The sequence below is a fragment of the Monodelphis domestica genome, chromosome X (assembly GCF_027887165.1).
Source record: "Monodelphis domestica isolate mMonDom1 chromosome X, mMonDom1.pri, whole genome shotgun sequence".
NCBI lineage: Eukaryota > Metazoa > Chordata > Mammalia > Didelphimorphia > Didelphidae > Monodelphis > Monodelphis domestica.
The window spans coordinates 1,102,159-1,121,671 of NC_077235.1; the positions used below are offsets into that span (position 1 = coordinate 1,102,159).

Consider the following 19,513-nt stretch of genomic DNA (forward strand, 5'->3'; position numbering starts at 1 on the left):
CCTGGGCCCAGGCTTTCTTCTCCATCTCTCTTTCTGGCTCTCAGCATGGGCACGGGCCAGGGCTGCACCCAGTGGGCCCCTGAACAGACGACAGCGTAATGTTCCTGGGAAGCCTGTGAACCAGGCCAAAGGCAATGGCGGAACCCCTCGGGCAGCTGTGGCCCACCAGCTTGGCCCCCTCCATTCCTCCTCCCCCACAAAGGAGACTCTCCCCAAAGCACTGGGCTCCAAGCTTTATTTCACTTTCTTTGGTAATACATAGACTCCATGGAGCATACACGGGCTTGCGAACTTGCCAAAACACACCAGGGCCCAGCCGGCCCGGGTCATTCCTGCCCACTTGCAATTCTGCTTCTCTGGCTTTGCTTTTGGTGGGCTTTTTTCCTTTTTTCGGTCTGAAATAACAACACTTCTCTCAACTTCAAGGGATGGGCCCTTTGGACCCCAGCAACCTGAATGACTCGAACAAGTGAGTGAATGCATGGGAAGGGGGATGGAGGAAGAGGGGGAAGTTCCAGCTTGGCTCGGGTAGGGGCAGCCTACAAGGAGAAGGCAAGGCATGTGAGTGATTGCTTAGTGAAAGATGGAAGCAGGCTTGGGGCAGGATGGAGTGAGGGTGGCCAGCCGGCCAGCCCTCAAGTGTGCCCCTGTTGTGCTCTACCCATTGGAAGCTCTCTCTTCTGGGAAGTGAAGGCTACCATGCTCTGTCTGTCTAATGCCTGGCCTTGGGTTCCTAGAAAATCTGTGGTGTTCTCCCCTATGTCACTGCCAGCGTCCCCGGTCCCAGGGAGAAGCTGAGGGACAGCCCACAATGCTCCTCAGAGCTTGCTCCACTGATCCTCCCAGGGGGTGCCATCGGATGGCCATCACTTCCAATACGGCAGAAGGCAAACGACAGCCATTGGCACTCCTTCCACCAGGCCCATTGGGTCTCGTCCAGGCCTGTGGCGTGCTCAGCTCACTGGGGCCTTTAGACTGGACAGAGCCCTTCTCCCCGGATGGGCCAGCCTAAGTGCTCTCAGTGGGACTGATGGGAAAAGGGCTCTTTGAATTCAAAGGTGTTCCAGGTGTGGCAATCCTGGGCTTGAGACAACCCATTGTCATGGCCCGGTGGGACGGGGGACGGAAGGAAGCCAGTGACTTTCGGGTCTGATTTGGCTTTTGTTGGAGGTGTCTGGCAGGAATGGAATCGGTATTTCCTGACACCAAGTGTCACACACTCACACACACGCACATGCATGTAGGGCACACAGATACACAACATACGTGTGCTTTATACGCCGGGACGATGTACCACCCCCCAAGAGGTTGCCAATTTGTGGATCACTTCTACTTCTGGGTGCTGCCACTCCTGAAACTCCTTTGTTTCTGCCCCGAACATGCCCAGTCGTACCGAGCTCACACTGCCCAGCTCGGCTCCCGTGTACAGGAGACGGGGGCTGGTTGAAGGCAGGCTAAGAAGCCTCCTAGCCTGCCTCCTTCCCTTCTGGAGCCCCAGAAAAGGGTAGTCGTCTAAAGAGGCAGGTCTCTGCCGTCTTTTGGGGGACAAACGTGGCTGTGTGGCAAGGCACAACCCGAAGAGGGGGATGCGAGCTTCTCCCTGTGTGCACCCACCCCACCAGCTAAGCCAAGCTAAGGAAGAGAACGAGCTACTACCCCCCAAACTACAGAAACGGGAAGGGAAAGATGAAGGGTGGGCAGAGGCCCCTTTGTCATACAAGATGAGGAGGATCTCTGGGCTCCTCCTGCACACTGAGGCGACACCCTTAGTTCTGGTGGCGCTTGATGTGGAGGGACAGGTGGTCTGAGCGGGAGAAGCAGCGGTCGCAGATGGTACATCTGAAGGGCTTGACTCCGGTATGCTTGCGGTAGTGACGGGTGAGTTCATCAGAGCGGGCAAAGCACCAGTTACAGCCTTCCCAGGAGCACTTGTATGGTTTTTCACCTGTAGAGCAGAAGGGAAGAAGGGAGGGAGAGAGACAGGCAGGCAGGCAGGAATCGGATTATAAAATGAACCCAGGTTGGCTTCAGCCAATCAGCTGAAGTGGCCCTTAGTCCCTCCCCAGGATGAATTTTAACCCAGGACCCTTGGCCCCAGGTCTCGCCCATCCAGCATTTATGGAAGGGGTGGCTGGGTGGCCAGGGCTTGCTATGTGCCCTGTGGGACTCCTCCAGGATCTTAAGGACAATGCTGGCTCACAGGAGACCTTTTTCTCCATATAGCTTCCCTGCCCTCCTCCTCCAGCCCAATTTGCAGCCTTTTCCAGGGTGCCCGAGCACTTGGGAATCGCCAAACAAATGTAAAAAGCTAAGCTTGAGCTCCTGCAGTACTTGGGTCCCCTGGCTCAGGCATGTGCCAGCCTGGTCAGCCACCTTGCCGTGGCCTCCTTGTGGGCAGATGGAACACATGGGCCTTCCCCAAACACTGAGCTGATGCAGGTGGGCCTCGGTGTCCTCATCGGTTCAAATAGGAGCAGTATGGGACATGGGAGGCCCCGGTGAAAGGCTATCTGCGAAGGGCCAGCTTCTAGCCTCCTGGCTAGGCCAGGTAGGCCTTCCAGAGCATGATGCTTTAACCTTAGAGAGACTTGGGGATGGGAGGTAGAGGCCACCCACGATGAATAAAGGAATAAACCTAATCAGAGGGCCCATAATCAAAGGGGCAAGTCTAAATAGCAGCAGCCTTTCTGGACAAAGGAGCTGCCACCCAGCCTGGCCTGTGAGGCCCATCAGAGCAGGAGGAGGGAAGGGGGATGGGGGAAGATGGCCCAGCCAGCTGATTGGGGTAATGGCATCTCAGGGAAGGGTGGAGGTGGGAGACCCTTTCAGAAATTGAGACTGTTTCAGGGAACTGCCAAGCAATCCAGTCCTTTCCCCTGTCAACTTTTATGCTAGTGGCCTTCCTGCACATCACGGTCCAGCCCAAACAGCTGTCCATCATCGCTGTCCCAGGTCCCCCATGTCTGAAGCAGCTCCCTCCTCCCGTTCTCCCCATGCAGGTATCAGTACTTTCTTTGGTGTCTGAAATGGAGGCAGAGCTCCCAGAACACTTGGCAAATCAGGCAGCTGAGCACACATGCTTCGGGGGGAGGGCCACCCCCACAGCTTGGGCTCAGAGCTTCATGGAGGTGGGCCCCGGCCTGTGCTGTGGGGCTCTTCTTCTACAGAAGCTTCCAGAGAACGTCTGAGGAAAGAAGCCCACAGCCGTGTGCACCAGTGCTCCAATCTGATCACCAGAGAGACATGTTCCAAGCCAGGCTCCCAGTCCCGGCTGCCACAAATGGGCATCACACTGCCCTCTCTGCTACTTGAAGCCTGAGGCCCAGGTCTTGGGCCGAGCTGGGTTTGAACAGGGCCTGAGCTGGGCTGGGCTCCAGAGGGGTCCCTGCAGCAGCCTGGCTGAGGAAGGGTGCGGTCTCCTCAAATATTAGGCCACGCCACTGAACAGCCTGGCCCAAAACAGACAAAATGACCCATGGGGAACATTCTGGTGCTTTCCAGGGTGCCCCCTTGAGCCGGGCCATTGTTTGTGCCAGGTCATTCATGCTCAGGCTCCTGGCCACACAAGAATGGCTCCAAACACAAACCCTTTCCATTGTCCCTCCTAGACTCAGCAGCCTCTGCTCAGAATGCCAGAGCACTGCAGCCTCCGACAGAAGCCACATTTGGTTCCTAGGAGATGGCAAGGGGGGGAGCAACTGGGGCTGCTATTTGGGCTTCCTCGATTCTTGGACGACAGAGAGTGAGGGTTCTGACCATGGAAGGGCAGCAGGCCCAGCAGTGCCCAGAGTCCTTTGTGACGCACTCTGGGGATGGAGGCAGAAGCCCGTGAGAGGTATCGCAGAAGAACCCAATACCACTTGGAAGGACTCCCAAACATTCCATTATTCCGAGCGTCAGTCAGCTGTGTGTGTGTGGGGGCAATCCCAAGACAGCAGTGCTGGAATCGAAAACAGGCCCTTGTTTCAGGAGGTCCCAGAGCTGTCGGTCAGTCCTCACCTGCTGGATCACTTACAGAGAATGCCCAACAGTTCTCTCAGTGCCGCCGCCGCCACCACACTGGTGGTAAGTCCCTCAGGGCTGTTTGTCTGGGAACCACTCTGAAGGTAGGTTTCCTCCAGCCTGGACCCCTTCCACACACCAGTCCCTTCCAGTCGTGGCCTGGCCTGGGCAGAGGGCAGTGGCATTTAGCACTTCCCTAGTCCTGGACTGGGCCTCTCTCCAGGCAGCCTAAACTTACAGCAACTCATTCGGAGCTTGTGGCCTACTATAATCCCCAGGTCCTTTCTCAGACCACTGAACCTTTTCCATCTGGAACTTTGATCTTTGAGCCCGAGTGAGCCATTTCAATGACTGCTGAAACTGATTTCTGGCCCCAAAGTGCCCATTGACATGTGGGTCCTCTTTGGGTTTAGCTATTCAGCCAGGCCCAAAGCACCCTGGATTCAACACGATTATCTCAGGCACAGTTTGGCCTAGTGCAGCCCAGGAATATGACAAATGCTCCGCCCCTTGGATTCCCCACTGTCTCTCCAATCAAACCTTCTAGAATACTGTCAGCAATCTGAGGGAAGCCTACTGACCCACAACTGTCTCTTCTCTAGCAAACACGTGCCCTTGGCTCCTCCTCTGTGAGTGCCCTTCCCATTCTCCCTGGTCTTTCCAGGGCTAGACTGGGACATGATAGCTCCATCAACCAGTGCCCCCAGCACCACCCCCCCAAACGGACTTGTGAGACCTTGGGGGGCAGTCTGCTCTTCTGGGCTCTGGTCATGTGGAGAAAGATGCCACCCGGGCCTCTATCCCTGTCACCGAAAGATACCAGGTCTAACAGCACAACACCAAGCACAGACCCCTGAGAGACTACACCAGAGAGCCCTTCCAAAATGATGTGGGCTCATTCTTCAGGGGTGCCCATTCAACAGCTCCCCAAGACACCCAACTCAAAGCAGCCCACACCTGGCTAGCTTGGCTTCGAAGACAACCATCACTACACATTTCCCGTCCTCCCTCCACCTCAGCTTGCTTTCCCATGGGAATCCGCTTCCAAGATCCTTTCAGAATCACAGGCTGCCTAATTTGGCAAGACTTAGTGCTGAGGTCTTCTCGGCTTACGAGCAGGCCACCCACTTCTTCCCTTTCAGGCAAAACCAGACAAATGCCCTGGCCATGCTGCGTTGCACCAGTGCCCCCGGGAACCTGGGACTTGGGCAGCACCGAGGCCTGGCCACTAGCGCTCCTCAGGGCAGCTCAAGGCTTTTGTTTTGCTTAGTTTGAGCCCTCTTGGGTTTTTCCTCTTTGCTATAACCATAATCCCACTCAATTGGGCATTTCGCCATGGGCCTCCAGCAGTTGCCTCACTCCTTCTGTAACCAAGACAGTGTGAATTTTAAAAGTCTCCATCTTGGTCTAGCACCAAAAAATTGTGCACACCCACACTACACGGGCATGTGCTAGTCAATGACAAATCAGAAATAACTAACTGCCCACCTGGGCTGTCCTAAGCTAAGCTAGAGCCAACCATTGGCACTTGTGAGGCACAGGAAGTGAGGTAAGGAACAGCCTCTGGATTTCGCTCACTTCCTGTGGAGAGAGCTAGACGGGAGTTGGTGTTAGGAGCTTGGACAGGGAGGCATTTGTCACTCAGTCGGGATACTATGGCTCCAGAGAGGATTTTTAACCTTAGCTGGAAAATCCATAGCTAATGCTGAAATTATTAATGAAGTCCTTTCTGCTCTTCAGCTGCCTGAAGCCCTAGCTGTAGTTCATTGCTCAGCCCATACAGGTGGCACTGACCCTGTCTCTAGGGGAAATGACCGAGCAGATGCTGCTGCAAAGCTAGCAGCCATAGAAGGACCTGGATTACTTCTAACATTAACAACTACTGATGACTCAAATTTATCACTTTCCTATGATGAGAAGGAAGTGGAAAAATGGAAACAGAAATTCAAAGCAAAACAGATCAATGGAGTCTGGGTGTCACCTGAAGGAAAACCCCTGCTCCCTAGAAGTTTCTATCACCAAATTTGCCAATCTGTTCATAATAATGGCCACTTTGGTACTCACGGCATCGTGGACTCTGTTAAGAGAGTATAGATAGCCCCCAGTATAACTACCATAGCCTCTAAAGTGTGTTCAGCCTGCTCTACCTGCCAGGCATATAACCAACATGCATATCGTGGCAAAGCCTTTGGTGGGCGTCCTCTGGCTTACACACCTTTTGAGCACCTGCAGATAGATTTCATAACGATGCCAAAGGCTGGACAATATAAATTTTGTTTGGTCATAGTAGACCAACTGACCAGATGGCCGGAAGCATTTCCTACAGCCCGAGCCACAGCAGCTTTTGTTGCTAAGGTGCTTTTAAAAGAAATTATTCCTCGCTTTGGCCTACCAGCACGTATTGATGCCGATAGGGGGAGTCATTTTACAGACTCTGTTCTAAACCAGATATATTCTTGCTTGGGGATAACTCCCAAATTCCACGTTCCATATCATCCCCAGAGTTCAGGCCAAGTTGAGAGGATGAACAAAGAACTTAAAACTATGATTGGAAAATTATGCACTGAGACCCATTTAAAATGGCCTGAAATTCTCCCTTTGGCCCTATTTTATCTTAGAAGCAGGCCTAGAGGAGACTTACACATTTCACCATTTGAGATGCTTTTTGGACATCCGCCTATACAGGCTAAGCCTTTCTCCCCGGCTTATACATCGCTATTAGGGGGAGATACTACTATTGCTTCCTATATACAGGAATTACAGCACAAACTGCGTGAGCTACATGAATCCGGAGCTGCAGTACAAGCTGGACCACTAGATTTCTCGCTTCACGACCTGAACCCAGGAGACAACGTGTATATAAAGAACTTCCAGTGTACAGGAGCAACCCAGCCTTCCTGGGAAGGACCATTCCAAATATTGTTAACTACTCCAACATCTATAAAGGCTGGAGAAAAGGACTCTTGGATTCACTGTTCTCATGTAAAGAGAGCATCTTCTGTTGAGACTGATTGACTGTATCCTATACATGCATTGGAGATAACTACCCATTGACAAGTGGAACTGTTTTATTCTGCTTTTGACACTTTGAATTCCTAATTTTAATTTTTTTCTTTTTTCCTTTTTTCTCTTTTCCTTATTTTATTATTATTATTTTTACATAATTTTATTTTTTCCCTTTTTCTCATTTCTATGTACTTAAGGTACATATGATCAATATTAATTTTATTCTACAATATTAGTTTAAATATATATACTTGCTGCTATTATTAATACGCACCCAAACAGCTTTAGACTATGGGAACCTGCCATTTATTGATAATTGTTGTGGGACTATGATTAATGTTTGTGTCTGATTCTAGGAATGGGATCAAACAAGGAGCACAGAGATAACCTGGATAATGCCAAAAGAGCTCATAGGTCTAAAAATCAAAGACCAATCCAGGTAGGATTAATGCATTTCTAAGCCAATACTAAGGACTTGAACCTAGTGTGAGACTCGGGGTTGCGACACTTGACAGACGTTAAGATGTAGGCCTTCCCTGTATCCACACTCTTTGTGAAAATACCTACAGACAAGTACCTAAGGTTGGCTACCATCCTGGCTCCATCCATCCCTGAGAACGAAGGTAAAATCAGACAAGGGAATGACACTTCCCTAGATATAAAATAAGAAATCTGGTCCTCTTTTTTCTCTCCTATAGTATGGCAACTTCCGGTAGCCTTGGCTGCAAATGGGGAAGTAAAATATGCTGCATTCTGTCCTACAGACTTGTGGGATTAGAAATTACTTAACTGGACCCTAATACAGGGGCCTGTGGGAAAAAAAAATTTTTCTTGCTTTCTCAAAAATTTTGTATACATAGATTTTTTGATTTTTGATACTGATTTCGAATTCTTCTTTAATATAAATATGCATATATAAAGGGTTTATATTTTTCCCTTAATTTTTTCCCTTTTTCTTCTTTTGATTTTGATTTTTTATTTTATTTTGATTTTGTTTTGTTTTTCTTTTGGATTAACTCACACACTCCCACAACTAAACCTTGAATCCTCAGCTGGACTCAGTGTTTTTTCAACACTTTCTTCAGGGGGGATTGTATTTCATCAAATCCAAGATTTAAATTTTGTTCGAGATAAATCTTCAGAGAAGAAGCTTGCTAATAACTAACTGAATCCAGAGAATGAACTGTTTGCAGAAGGATATCTAAACCTTTTCACTACAGGAAGATCCAGAATGAAACTTGGGGTGTGGTTGATTGAACATTTTTTTGAATGTACACTCTTATGCCAAAGGGGACTGCCCCCTAACTGGCTTTTGTCAATGCGCCCAGCAAAACATTGGTTTGCTGTCTCTCTCTCCTCTGTTTCCCCATATTTACAACTATTATAATTTTCCTCTTAGTGGGAAAAAAATTTTTGTATACACTTACAGTTAGAAATTTTTGGGGTGCAGTATGCTTATGTTTAGTGATCAATTGGGGAGACTAGTCCCCCAATCATCATCAGGGGGGATTGTGAATTTTAAAAGTCTCCATCTTGGTCTAGCACCCAAAAATTGTGCACACCCACACTACATGGGCATGTGCTAGTCAATGACAAATCAGAAATAACTAACTGCCCACCTGGGCTGTCCTAAGCTAAGCTAGAGCCAACCATTGGGACTTGTGAGACACAGGAAGTGAGGTAAGGAACAGCCTCTGGATTTCACTCACTTCCTGTGGAGAGAGCTAGACGGGAGTTGGTGTTAGGAGCTTGGACAGGGAGGATGCCCGCAGACAGCTTTCCTTCAGATTACTCACGTGAGTTAAGGACTGATTCTTTCCACCTTGGCCCTTTGGGCCTAAAACTCCCTCTGCCTTGGTCAGAGGTTGAGTAGCCCCTTTCCCTTTTCTCTTCTCTCCTTCTCTCCCTCTCCTTTCCCTACTCCCAGTGTGATTAAACCTCTATAAACTCCATTCTGACTTGAGTGTTTCATTTTAGGAATTTCATAAGTAAATTCCTTGGCGGCCATTGTTCAATATTACATCAATCCTAAAAGCTAAAATTTCCACCATAACAACAGACAGACCCCTCTTGGGCCTGATCCCACTCCTGTTGTCTAGACTTTGGAATTTCTCAAATAAGCCGGTAGAGATGACCTCTCCACCCCCGTTCTGAAGAGAGTGGTCTGTGTTTGTGCCTTTCAAAGGCCTCTCTTTAGAGCTCCCTGTTCCACTCGGACCAAGCCCAAGCTTCCTGGAGTGGCAGGGCAGGCAGACGTGGGGAGCCCCTGGCAAAATGCCCATTAAGACTGGCTGATGCTTAGGATAGTGACTCTGGCAGCAGCCTGGCCCTACGCTAGCACGAGCACAAGAGTCAGACGCTTGGGATGATGCGCCAGCAGCAAGCCAGAAAGTGGAGGCAGACAGAGATCAGAGCCCAACCCCAAGCCCCCCGGAGCCCTGTTACCTACCTGTATGGGTCCTCTGGTGGGCCTTCAGGTGAGAACTCTTGGTATAAACTTTGACACAACCTGTAGGTGAGACCAAAAGAGAACCACTGTTTCTCGGTAGTGAGCACATCATGGAAAACAGGAATGGGAGTCGTGGGAGGCCACCCAGAAGGGTGGCAAGGAGGGAAGGAGGAATCACCTGGATAGTCACAGCGATGGACACGCTTCTTGTCCGGTTCTGGGTTGTTCCCAGGATTTGGGCTCAGTTTGGTCGCTTGGACAATGAGATGCCCCTGGGAAAGGGTGGCTAGGCCAGCAGAGAATGTGGCGATCTGGGGGGCCCGTATGAACTTCAGTCCAAAGGCTGTCTCGCCACACAGGGGAGGCTGATTTGGAGAAAGGTGGGCACTAGAGAGTGATGGTGACCCGGTGATCCTTGGAGCAGGACAGAACTGCTCAGTAGAGCTGACGGCCTCTTGCATTTGGAGACTATTTGGAAGAGCTTTATCTTCCTTCTTCTGCTTCGAAGGCTGCTGAAGCATCCCGACCAGGGAACTATCTGCTGCTATGGTGATGCCATTCAGGCCACTGAAGGCGGTGGCACTGCTTGCTAATGGCATGGCCATGGAGACACTGACGCCCACGCCAGCCCCAGCCACGGGCATCTGGCACGACAGGGTTGGCTGCACGCCAGCAGCCCCAGGCATCTCTCCAGACAGCTTGGGCTTAATGGAGACGTTATTCACAGCCATGGTTTGTGGCGCACTGAAGACACTGGTGAAATCTGGCAAGGTTGCCGGGGAAGGAACAATTGCTGGGCAGGCCTGCACAAAGCTGGTGCTGGGCTCGCTTTTGATCTGGGGGAAGACTGCCAAGGTCTTGGGAGCTCCGTAGAAGCCCGAACACAGGTGAGTGCTCTCGGGAAGGAACACGTTGATGTTGACGCTATATGGAGTGGAGGATGATGTGTCAAGCTCGTCCCCCACTGAAGAGCCTTCTGGATGGGACTTCTTTCCAGCAAGCATGGGCTCCGGGGACACCTGTTTGGAGAAAAGTTTGTCCCTCTGAGAAGAGGCCAGGTAAGGGCCTACGGCCACGCTGGGGAGACAAAAGGGGGCAGCAAAGCAAACGCCAAAGCCCAGGACACTAGAACATAGCAGTAGACAAGGTCAGGCAGGCCTTGACAAAGGTCACTCATGATCCCGACCAGAACTTTAGGGAGAAACAAAGACCTCCTTGTTTGAAGCCCCCAAATTCCAGAGTCACAGGGCAATGGGGGTCCATGTACACTCCCCACAACAGAGCTGGGGTCTGAGCCCAAGGAGTCTTCTGATGTCCTACTGAATGCAAAAACTCCCCTTACTGTGTGACACAGTGCTACTTGTCCCCTGAAACATGTATGCCTTCCTCCCTGCCTCCACTGCCTCTTGTTCTGGGAATAGACCTCAAATCAAGTCTTCTGGGGCTTTTTAGGCAGACAAAGTGCTTACCGGGTGCAAGGCATTTATTGCTCTGAGCTCTGGGGATGCCCAGAAAGGCAAAAGACAGGTCCCTACTCTGGAGGAGCTCCCATGCTAATGGAGACAACAAGCCAGCAATCAGATACAAATAAACTGGGTGATGATCGATAAGGTAATACTCATACCCGAATGATTAGTCATTTATTTGTTACTAGGAAAGTAGAAAAGCCAGAAATGACAAGGGAAATGGGAAAGACTCTGATATCCGTATAAAACTGGAAAAATAGGAAGGAGCAGGATAAATGGGAAATCTGCAGGTTAGTAGGAAGGAAGAGGATAAACAGAATCTATTCCTAGGAAAGGGGGAAATGGGCAAAAGAATCAACTAAATGGGAAAGGATCCCATATTAATAGGAAATTAGAAAAATGGAAAGTAACAACAGGGTTATTAGAAAACGGGAGTAAATTTAAATGAGAAAAACAGAAATGACAATGACAGGGGAACAGTCCAGAGAGGGAAGGCAGGAGAATGAAGTGAGCTCTTCACTTCTGGCGGAGGACCGAGCTGTCCGTAGCCAGTTGTCCTGGGCACGCTTCTCCTTCTTATCCTAGGGAGTTCCCCCTCTCCTGGCCACCATTTCTCCTGGTTCCCATGCCCCTAGATATTTTGTCTCTTTCAAGAAGGGCAGGAATTGGCGAGCCTCTTGGATGAATAGCTTGGCACTGTGCTTGGTACCCAGGTTGGTTAGTTAAGGCCCTTCTTTATTCTTTCATGGGCACATGTAATAGGACCAGCACTGGCCTCAGGGTCAGAAGAACTTGGAAATGGAATTGCTAGTGCTTATCCTCATAAGCTCTGTGGTCCTGGGTTTTAGCCCTAGGAACCTTAGGCTTTTCCACTGCAATATGGAAATACTAGTTGGGGTTCCATCTACCTCCTAGAGTTGGTCACAGAGGTGGAGGGGGACTTCAAAGCCAAATATCTCAATCCTTTCTTTGTACGGATGAGGTGAAGTGACGTGGCCAGGGCTACACAGTCAGTCAGTGAGGTGGGTTCTGGTCCCGGGTGTTCTTAGTTCCAGGCTGGACCCATGATGCCATGGGTTTTCCAAATGACCACGTAAATCAGTAAGCCATTGTTACAGGGCAACATGGGAGATGTTAGGCATGTAGAATGAGGTGTGTTCTGGGTGAATCTCTTCACCTTTATCTGGGCCTCAGTTTACCTGATGGTCTCTATTAGATATCTGATCTGAAGACTAATTAAAAAGTTACATTAACATAGGACCTATCAGATTGGTCAATATGACAGTAAAGGAAAATAATAAATGTTGGAGGGGGTGTGGCAAAATTGGGACACTAACGCGTTGCTGGTGGAGTTGTGAATTAATCCAACTGTTCTGGAGGGCAATTTGGGACTATGCCCAAAGGGCTATAAAACTCGGTAGACCCTTTGATGCAATCATACCACTACTGGGCCTGTATCCCAGGGAGAGAATAAAAAGGGAAAAGGACCTTCTTGTACAAAAATCTTTATGGCCATGCATTTGGTGGTGCCAAAGAATTGGAAACTAAAGTGATGCCCACCCATTGGGGAGTGGCTGAACAAACCATGGTCTAGGATGGTGATGGAATACTACTGTGCTCTAAGGGATGATGAACAGGATGGTTTCAGAAAGAGCTGGGAAGACCTCCGTGAACTGATGCAGAGTTAAACAAGCAGAACCAAAACACCGTACATAGCCAATGATACATTGTGGGATGACCAACCATGACAGACTTTGCTACTAACAGCAATACAATGATCCAGGACAATCCTGAGGGACTTGGGACCAAGAATGCTCTCTGCCTCCAGAGCAAGACTGCAGAAGAAAACATAGCTTATCACTTGCCTATCGGGTAGAGGATTTGGGGTTTGGGTTCTATGAGATGATTCACTTACAAAATAAACAGTCTGGAGACACGTTTTGTGTGATAATCCATGCTATCAATCCCCAGAGGAAACGGCTTGTCAACTCTGGGAGGGGGAGGGAGACAACACGAATCATGTGTGTGGAAATTTGCTAGTAAAATCAAATAAAGATAAAACCCAAATGAACACGGGGTCACTTTCTCGGATGACCTTCAGGGCTATCGCCAATGCCAGAAGCCTGCTGAGGCCAGCCTTATACCAGGGGACAGTAAGCTTCCTGCCAGAGCAAACTGAAACCTGCACAATGTCATTTCCAGAAATCCCAGCACAGTAAGCCAACAGATCCAAACCGGGGTCAGGAACAGAACCTTTTCTGACCGGGTGGGCCAAGAGCAGACTTCTCTCCAGATCCCATCACTTTGGAAGCACAGGTAACAGTCCGACCAGCTGCCACCAGCAGAAAGACCAAAAAGGGGGAGAGCTCAGGCCAGCCCTTCTCCCAGAAGGGTGGCAGGGCCTCACAGCAAGGTGCAGGCTTAGAGAATGAGCAAAGGGCAGGCCTGATCACAAAGAGCTGGCACCCAAAGCACAGCCACAGAAGAAGCCCATGACTGACAGCTAACGCCAGCTGTGACACAAGGCCCAAAAGTCCCTAAGGATTTTATAAACCCAATGAAGGGGGCAGCTAGGTAGCTCAGTGGATAGAGGCCCAGGCCTAGAGATGGGAGGTCCTGGGTTCAAATCGGGCCTCAGACACTTCCTAGCTCTGACTAGAGGTGCCCAGCCCTTGCTGCTCTTCTGCCTTGGGACCGATGCTTGGTCAGGGTTCTAAGATGGAAGGGAAGGATTTCAAAAAATGAGACCAATGAGAAAGAGGCTCCAAGGCCTCCGCCCCTAAAACTAAGTGCTGGAGATTTGTAACTGGCCATATGGAAGCTGGGGGCCACTTGAGCCAGCAGGAAAAGGCCAGAGAAAGGGAAGGAAAACTGGGAAAAACAAAGGACTCCGAAATCAGGTGCAGGAGTGGGAATCTCCAAATCCCCGGAGAGCCACAATTACCTGCGCACCGAAGGCCACCTGAAAAGGGCTAAAAGCAAGACTGGCTTCCGCGCATGCGTGCTCCATGGCTCGCCTATTTGCGCGCTCTTTTTGGCCCCACCTTTGCTGCCCCACCCTGTCCTCTCTTGCCTCTCACTCCCCCGTTGGCTCCTCCGGCCATTTTGTTTTCTAGAAGGTTCTAAGCTGCACCTTCGAGGCAAAGCCACTGTGGCTCCCTCCAGGGCAGGTGTGGCCGCCCCGCCTTCTTTTTCAGGAGGCTCCGGCCTTTCTTCATCTACTTACAAGTGCTGGCCAGTCCTGGAAAGTGACCTCTACTCACCCTTGTGAAACGCTTGGCTGCGCCCTCGTGGCTAAGTCGGACCCTTGTCTTGTCCCTTTGTTTTGTACTCCATGACAAGAACTAAGATTCCCAAACCCGCCTGACAGAGAGCCCCGCCTTCCTGTGGCCCAAACGGAGCAGGGAAGAACCTCATGGACCCGAGTCCCCCCCCTCCCCCATTCCCTCCCCTTCAGACCCTCTGCACTGCCGCCCGCCCCCCCCAGTTGCCCCTTTCACCCCGCCCCCTCCTATTTCTCTTCTGCAAAAGAATCTCCCCCAAATCCAAATTGGCGTTTTCTCCACTCATCCGCTGGAGTGAACGCCCCCCTGGGGGCCCTGGGTGGCACCGGCTCCCCGGCTTACCTCACGGAGCTCGTCGGGCACCACCTCCGAGCTGCAGGACGGCGCTCCCAAAATGGAGTCCGCCACGGGACAGGGGTCACATGGCTCCTAAGGAGGTGCCAGATTGCGACTTCCTGTGCAGCCCGGTAGCTGTAGGCAGGAGATACGCTAACCTCCCCGGGGCACTACTGAGATGCCCAGAGGGCCGAAGGCCCAGAAATTGCCCAGGCCAGCTTCTTCCCACCTCAGAACCCCCAAATGTTCCTCCACTATTATGGTACCACCCATGATTGGCTAGGATTCCTCACAGCAGGGCGCTTTCTACCTGAGCCCAGTGTAGTCCCTGCTCCCCCTGCCGGGAAACAGCAGGCACACATAGATCAGGCCGACATCCTAGAGGGCAAAAGGGGGCTGCGCCAGCCCATGACCGTGGGCGAGCCCACAGCTCTCACCCAGCACTAAACTAAAGCAATTCACCCCCTCCTCCGTCAGCATCCCGCCCAGCACTTAGCTGCTACTAGCCCCTCTCCCCCAGGTGATACCTGTAAGTCTTGTGCCCATTTTAGGGAACAGACAAATGAGGCTCTGAAAGTCAAAGAAGCGTAGAAAATAGCAAAGGCAGGACTCACAGCCCAGTCCTGGATGCCACAAATATGAGGGCCATTCCCAGGAAAGAGGGGAAGTTCAGCCCACAGAAGGGAAGATGGAGCTTGATGGCACAGCATAGTCACCTTCCACCAAACACTTAAGGTGGAGTGGAGGAAAGAAAAGCAAAGCCTGACTGCCCTGATCAGCTGAGAATCCCACAAGCATTAGGCGTTCAGAGACGGGACAACTGGGCGTCCCAGTGGACTGTGGACTGAGCCAGGCCTAGAGACGGGATCCAGTGTGACCCCAGACACTTCCCAGTTGTGTGGCCCTGGGCAGGCCACCATTGCCTAGCCTTACCCCTCCTTCCTCTGCCTTGCTCCTGAGACCCCAAAGCAGTATTAAATCAGGCAGAGCCTGTGGCTAAGTTCCTGGGTCACAGTGAAGAAACATGCCCTCAGCATCTCCCAGGGGGCTGCTGGCTGCATGGCATGGGCTGAAGAAGGCAAGATGCCAAGCAGATTTGGGGGTACCACCTCCTTCCCAGGTGTGCAGATGGGACCCCCTGGGGGACACTGAACTCTCCTTATTCAGGGCCACAAGCCACTAGCCAGAGCCATGGTTACTTAAGACTTCAGCGATCTGAGGACTCCAGAGCTGGGGCAGTGGTTAGCCCTCCCCATTTACCCAAGCTCACCCAGAAAAAGGAGCCAGCAAGAGCGAGGCCTCCGCCTCAAGGGCCTTGGAGCAAGTCAAGCTCAGCAGAGGAGCAAGGAGCCCGCCACCACTGCTATGCCAAGCCTCCCCACTTCCCCTCCTGGCTCAGAACTTGGCCAAGAGCTGATCCCCAAGTGATGGGCCCCCAGAGGTTGGGAGAGGAAACCGATGAATCGGGATCCATAGAGCAAGACGAGCAGGTGCCACACAATACGCTTTGGGGCTCCTTTGTCCATTGCCAAGTTCCTGAGTCTCTTCCCCAGGGCAGGGAGGAAAAAAAGCCAAGGCGGAGCCCCAGCATTCTGCAGGGCACAATGACATCCCTGAAGTCAAACTTGGGCCTCTGGGCTCCGGAGTGGACTCCCTGGAGGCCATCATGTGCTTTGGGTCCCACTCCTCTGGGAACTGCTCAGGGTTCCCACCGAGGCGGGGGCAGGAGCAGCACAGCCTGGACCCAGTTGTTTCTGGCCCAGTGGCTAGGGGGCTGAGATGGAGGTGAGCTCCAGAGAGCCTAGAAGCAAGCGTTTGTCGGCCAAGCAGCTGGTTAGACAATATAGCTTGCAGCTGTGCCAGGGGTGGGCTGCAGGGAGCATCGTGGGAGAGTGGAGCCTTTAAGAAGCTTCAGGTACATGGGGTGGGGGCAGCAGAGGGACACAGTCCAGGTAGGGACCAGGTGGGAGATGGGGCTGGGCCAGGAAACACCATGCAAGTGAGGGGAGACCTGCCTATGCCTAACTTCCCCCAGGACTCCCAGTTCTGGCCCGGGGCCAGGAGGAACGAGAAGGCTTGAAGAAACCTGGTAGCCCTGCTTTGGAGCCACCCAGGTTCCGCCGGGTCTAACCCATTGTCTCCGGGATCTCACAGGGATTGGGCAGCATGGAGAAAGGCCTGGTGCCTGCCTGAGTCCAGACTATTTGGGATTTGCCCAGATCGGGCTGGGGTGGGGAGGCAAGCCTAGTCTCTCCTGTCTTTTCTAGAGGAGAAGTTTTGAGCTCTGGATAGTGTCAGCTTCTGAGCAGCCACAGCCCATGCCCACAGGCTTATCGCTGGCATCGGAGACTGCCAGCTGGCTGGGTGATTCTACGGCCACCCAAGTGGCCCGTTTGGAGCAAGCGTTCATTTGGGTGCTCTGAGAAGGGCTCCCCTTGTCAAGTCCTATGCTTAGGCCGGATTTCTGGCCCATAAGCTGGTCTCCTCCCTGCCCTTCCCTGCCCTGTCCCGCCCCCACCCCAAGTTCTCTTTCCCACAAGGCTGTTATCCAGAGCAGTAATACATCACTACAGCAGTTCATCACAGAGAACATCTAGGCCGGAGAGGTGAGGCGGGGGTCTCATCTGAAGCCTTGTACATAAGTCCAAGCAGCAAAGCTGGAATTTGGCCCAGAGCCTCGGGCCTCTTTCCCCTGAGAATGGGGGAGCCTGGAAGCTTGGGGCCACCTCTCCTCCAGCCTTTGTCACGGGGCCCCTCAGCCTTTCCAAAGTCACCCTTGATCCTAAAAGTGACCCCTCCTTACGCCTCGTCCTTTCTGACTTCTCCAAAGTCTTTACCATCGCCCGACACTCTCCCTGCTTTGATGCTCTCTCCTTTCTGGATTTTGGCTCTTGGCTCCCCTCCTACCTGTCTGACTGCTCCTTCCCAGACTCCTTTGGTGATGCCCCAAACGTACCATGTACAAGAGCTGCCTCAGCACAATACCTGGCGTGTAGCCCTCTTTAACCCTGTTGCTCTGTGCCCCTTAACAAAAAGCTATTAATTAGCTCCACCAAGGTGCCCCACAAACAACTTCTGAGGAGGGCAAGAAAGCAATTCCCCTGGGGAAATCCCAGAATGCCTTGTGAATAAGCCAGTGTTTGAGCTGCACTTGAGAGAAAAAGTGGAATTTTGCCAGATGGAGAGGGAAGGGCGGGCAATTCCAGGCCACGGGGAGTCCAAAGCAAAGGTATCTCCCTAGTACTTGAATGGCCCTTGAAGCTTTGCAAAAGGTTTTACAAATACAATCTCATTGGATCCTCTCAACAACTCTGGAAGGGTGGTGCTGTTATGATCCCCATTTTACAGATGAGGAAAACCAAGACAGGTGATGTGCCCAAGGTCCCACAGGTGTGACTTGAACTCGGGTCTTCCTAACTCTAAGCCACCATGGGGAGTTGGGCTTAGGAGGCCAAAAGAATGGCAATGTTCCCCCCACCCCCAATTTGGCCTCTGATGCATCCTTGCGGGCAAGAGGGGCCAGTGGACTTGTCTGCATCTTGCAAAGTTAGGGAATGGAGGCCTAGAGAGCAGGCAGTCGGAAGCAGGGCCAGTACAATGCCTGGCACACAGTAGGCACTTAATGAACATTTTTTGGCTGACTGGCCCCAAGGTTGGGGTTCATAGCACTCTGCCTCCTTGGAACGAGGGTACACTAAAAGTCAGGAAAACCTAGCACCGAATGGCAGACGCAATGGTCGGAGAGCCTCTGGCTACACTAAAGGGCCCCACTGTGGAAGTGATGTGGAACCAGCCCAAAGAAGCCTGCCAACTATATCCTTCCTCTTGCCAGATAGTCTGGATGAAAAGGAGAGCAGAGAGGCCAAGGGTACTTCTGTTTCCAAGTAAAGGGGGGCGTCAAGTGGGCGACTTAATTAAGAAATGGAAGAGCCATGTTCCTTCCCTACTCCTCACTCTCAGAGGCCACACAATTCCCATTTAGGTCAGGCCAAGGCAGGAGGCCCTTCAAAACATCCATTGGTTTAACTGTCCCAAAGCCACCAAATTGACACATCACTTGTGGAAATGAACAAGGTCAATGGTGACCACAAGACGGAAGGAAGGTGTGGTGTGGTGAGGCGCACAAAGGACTTGAGTGGTTGGTTGGATCAGGTGCTCTGAGTTGGAAGGTGCCTCCTCGGTGACATCTCCAATGAGGAACCAAGGCAGTCTCCATGGAAAGAACCTTAGGATTGTCCAGAGGAACTGGGGGCATTTAGCTTGGAGGAGAGAAGGCTCAGCAAGGGGCCCTGATGGCTGGCTCCAAGAACCTGAAGGGCTGTCCCATGGCCGAGGGGCCCCAGAGGCCAGGGCCAGGCAGGGGTGTTGGGGCAAGCTCCTCACCATGACCAGGGTGCCTGAGGGCAGAGAGAACCGGGCTCTCATCCTTAGGGGACGATGGGGATTCTTCCATCTAGCCCAATCCCTACCCCAAAGGAATCCCCAGCAGGACATTCCTGACAAGTCCAACCTCTCAGAGGAGGAGGAGGAACTACCACCTCCACTAGGCAGCCTAACATCCCGAGACATTGTCAGCGAATTTGTCCTGCTGTCAACCAGACGTACCCCTGTGGCTGTTCCCAGCTCTGCCCTGAGACCTAGCAGAACCCCCTCCTCCACATGCAACTCCATCAAAGATCTGTGTGACTTGATGGGGTCTCACAGCTAGTAAGTGGCAGAACAGGATCCTGATTCCATGGGCAGCTGCCGCTGATGCCCACTGCTGCCCTTGGCCACTGCCTTCTCCAGCTTCTTGGGCCCTAGGTCTTCAGCTGGTTTGGAACACGAGGCTGGCAAGCAGGAGATGAGAGGGGTGCTGCCTTGTCTGTCTGTCTGTCTGTCTGTCTCTGTGAGAGGCTCTCTGCCATGTCTGTTGGGTTGAGGTCACGATTTTTCTTTGCTACAAGGGAAAGATCACTGGGTGGGGGGAG

The 19,513-nt window shown here is 51.9% G+C and overlaps 1 protein-coding gene across 2 annotated transcripts in view; it reads right to left on the reverse strand.

Moving 5' to 3' along the window:
* Positions 1-218: 218 nt before the first annotated feature.
* LOC100017154 (Krueppel-like factor 5) overlaps positions 219-19,513 on the reverse strand; it is a 61,153-nt gene continuing 41,858 nt past the window's right edge. For both annotated transcript variants that reach the window (XM_007507624.2, XM_007507623.2), the window contains 3 exons: positions 9,636-10,476; positions 9,458-9,517; positions 219-1,945 (listed from right to left, as the gene is read on the reverse strand). In XM_007507624.2, the coding sequence (XP_007507686.1) occupies positions 1,767-1,945; positions 9,458-9,517; positions 9,636-10,476 (1,080 nt within the window). In that variant the 3' untranslated portion in view covers positions 219-1,766. The remainder of the gene's footprint in view (positions 1,946-9,457; positions 9,518-9,635; positions 10,477-19,513) is intronic.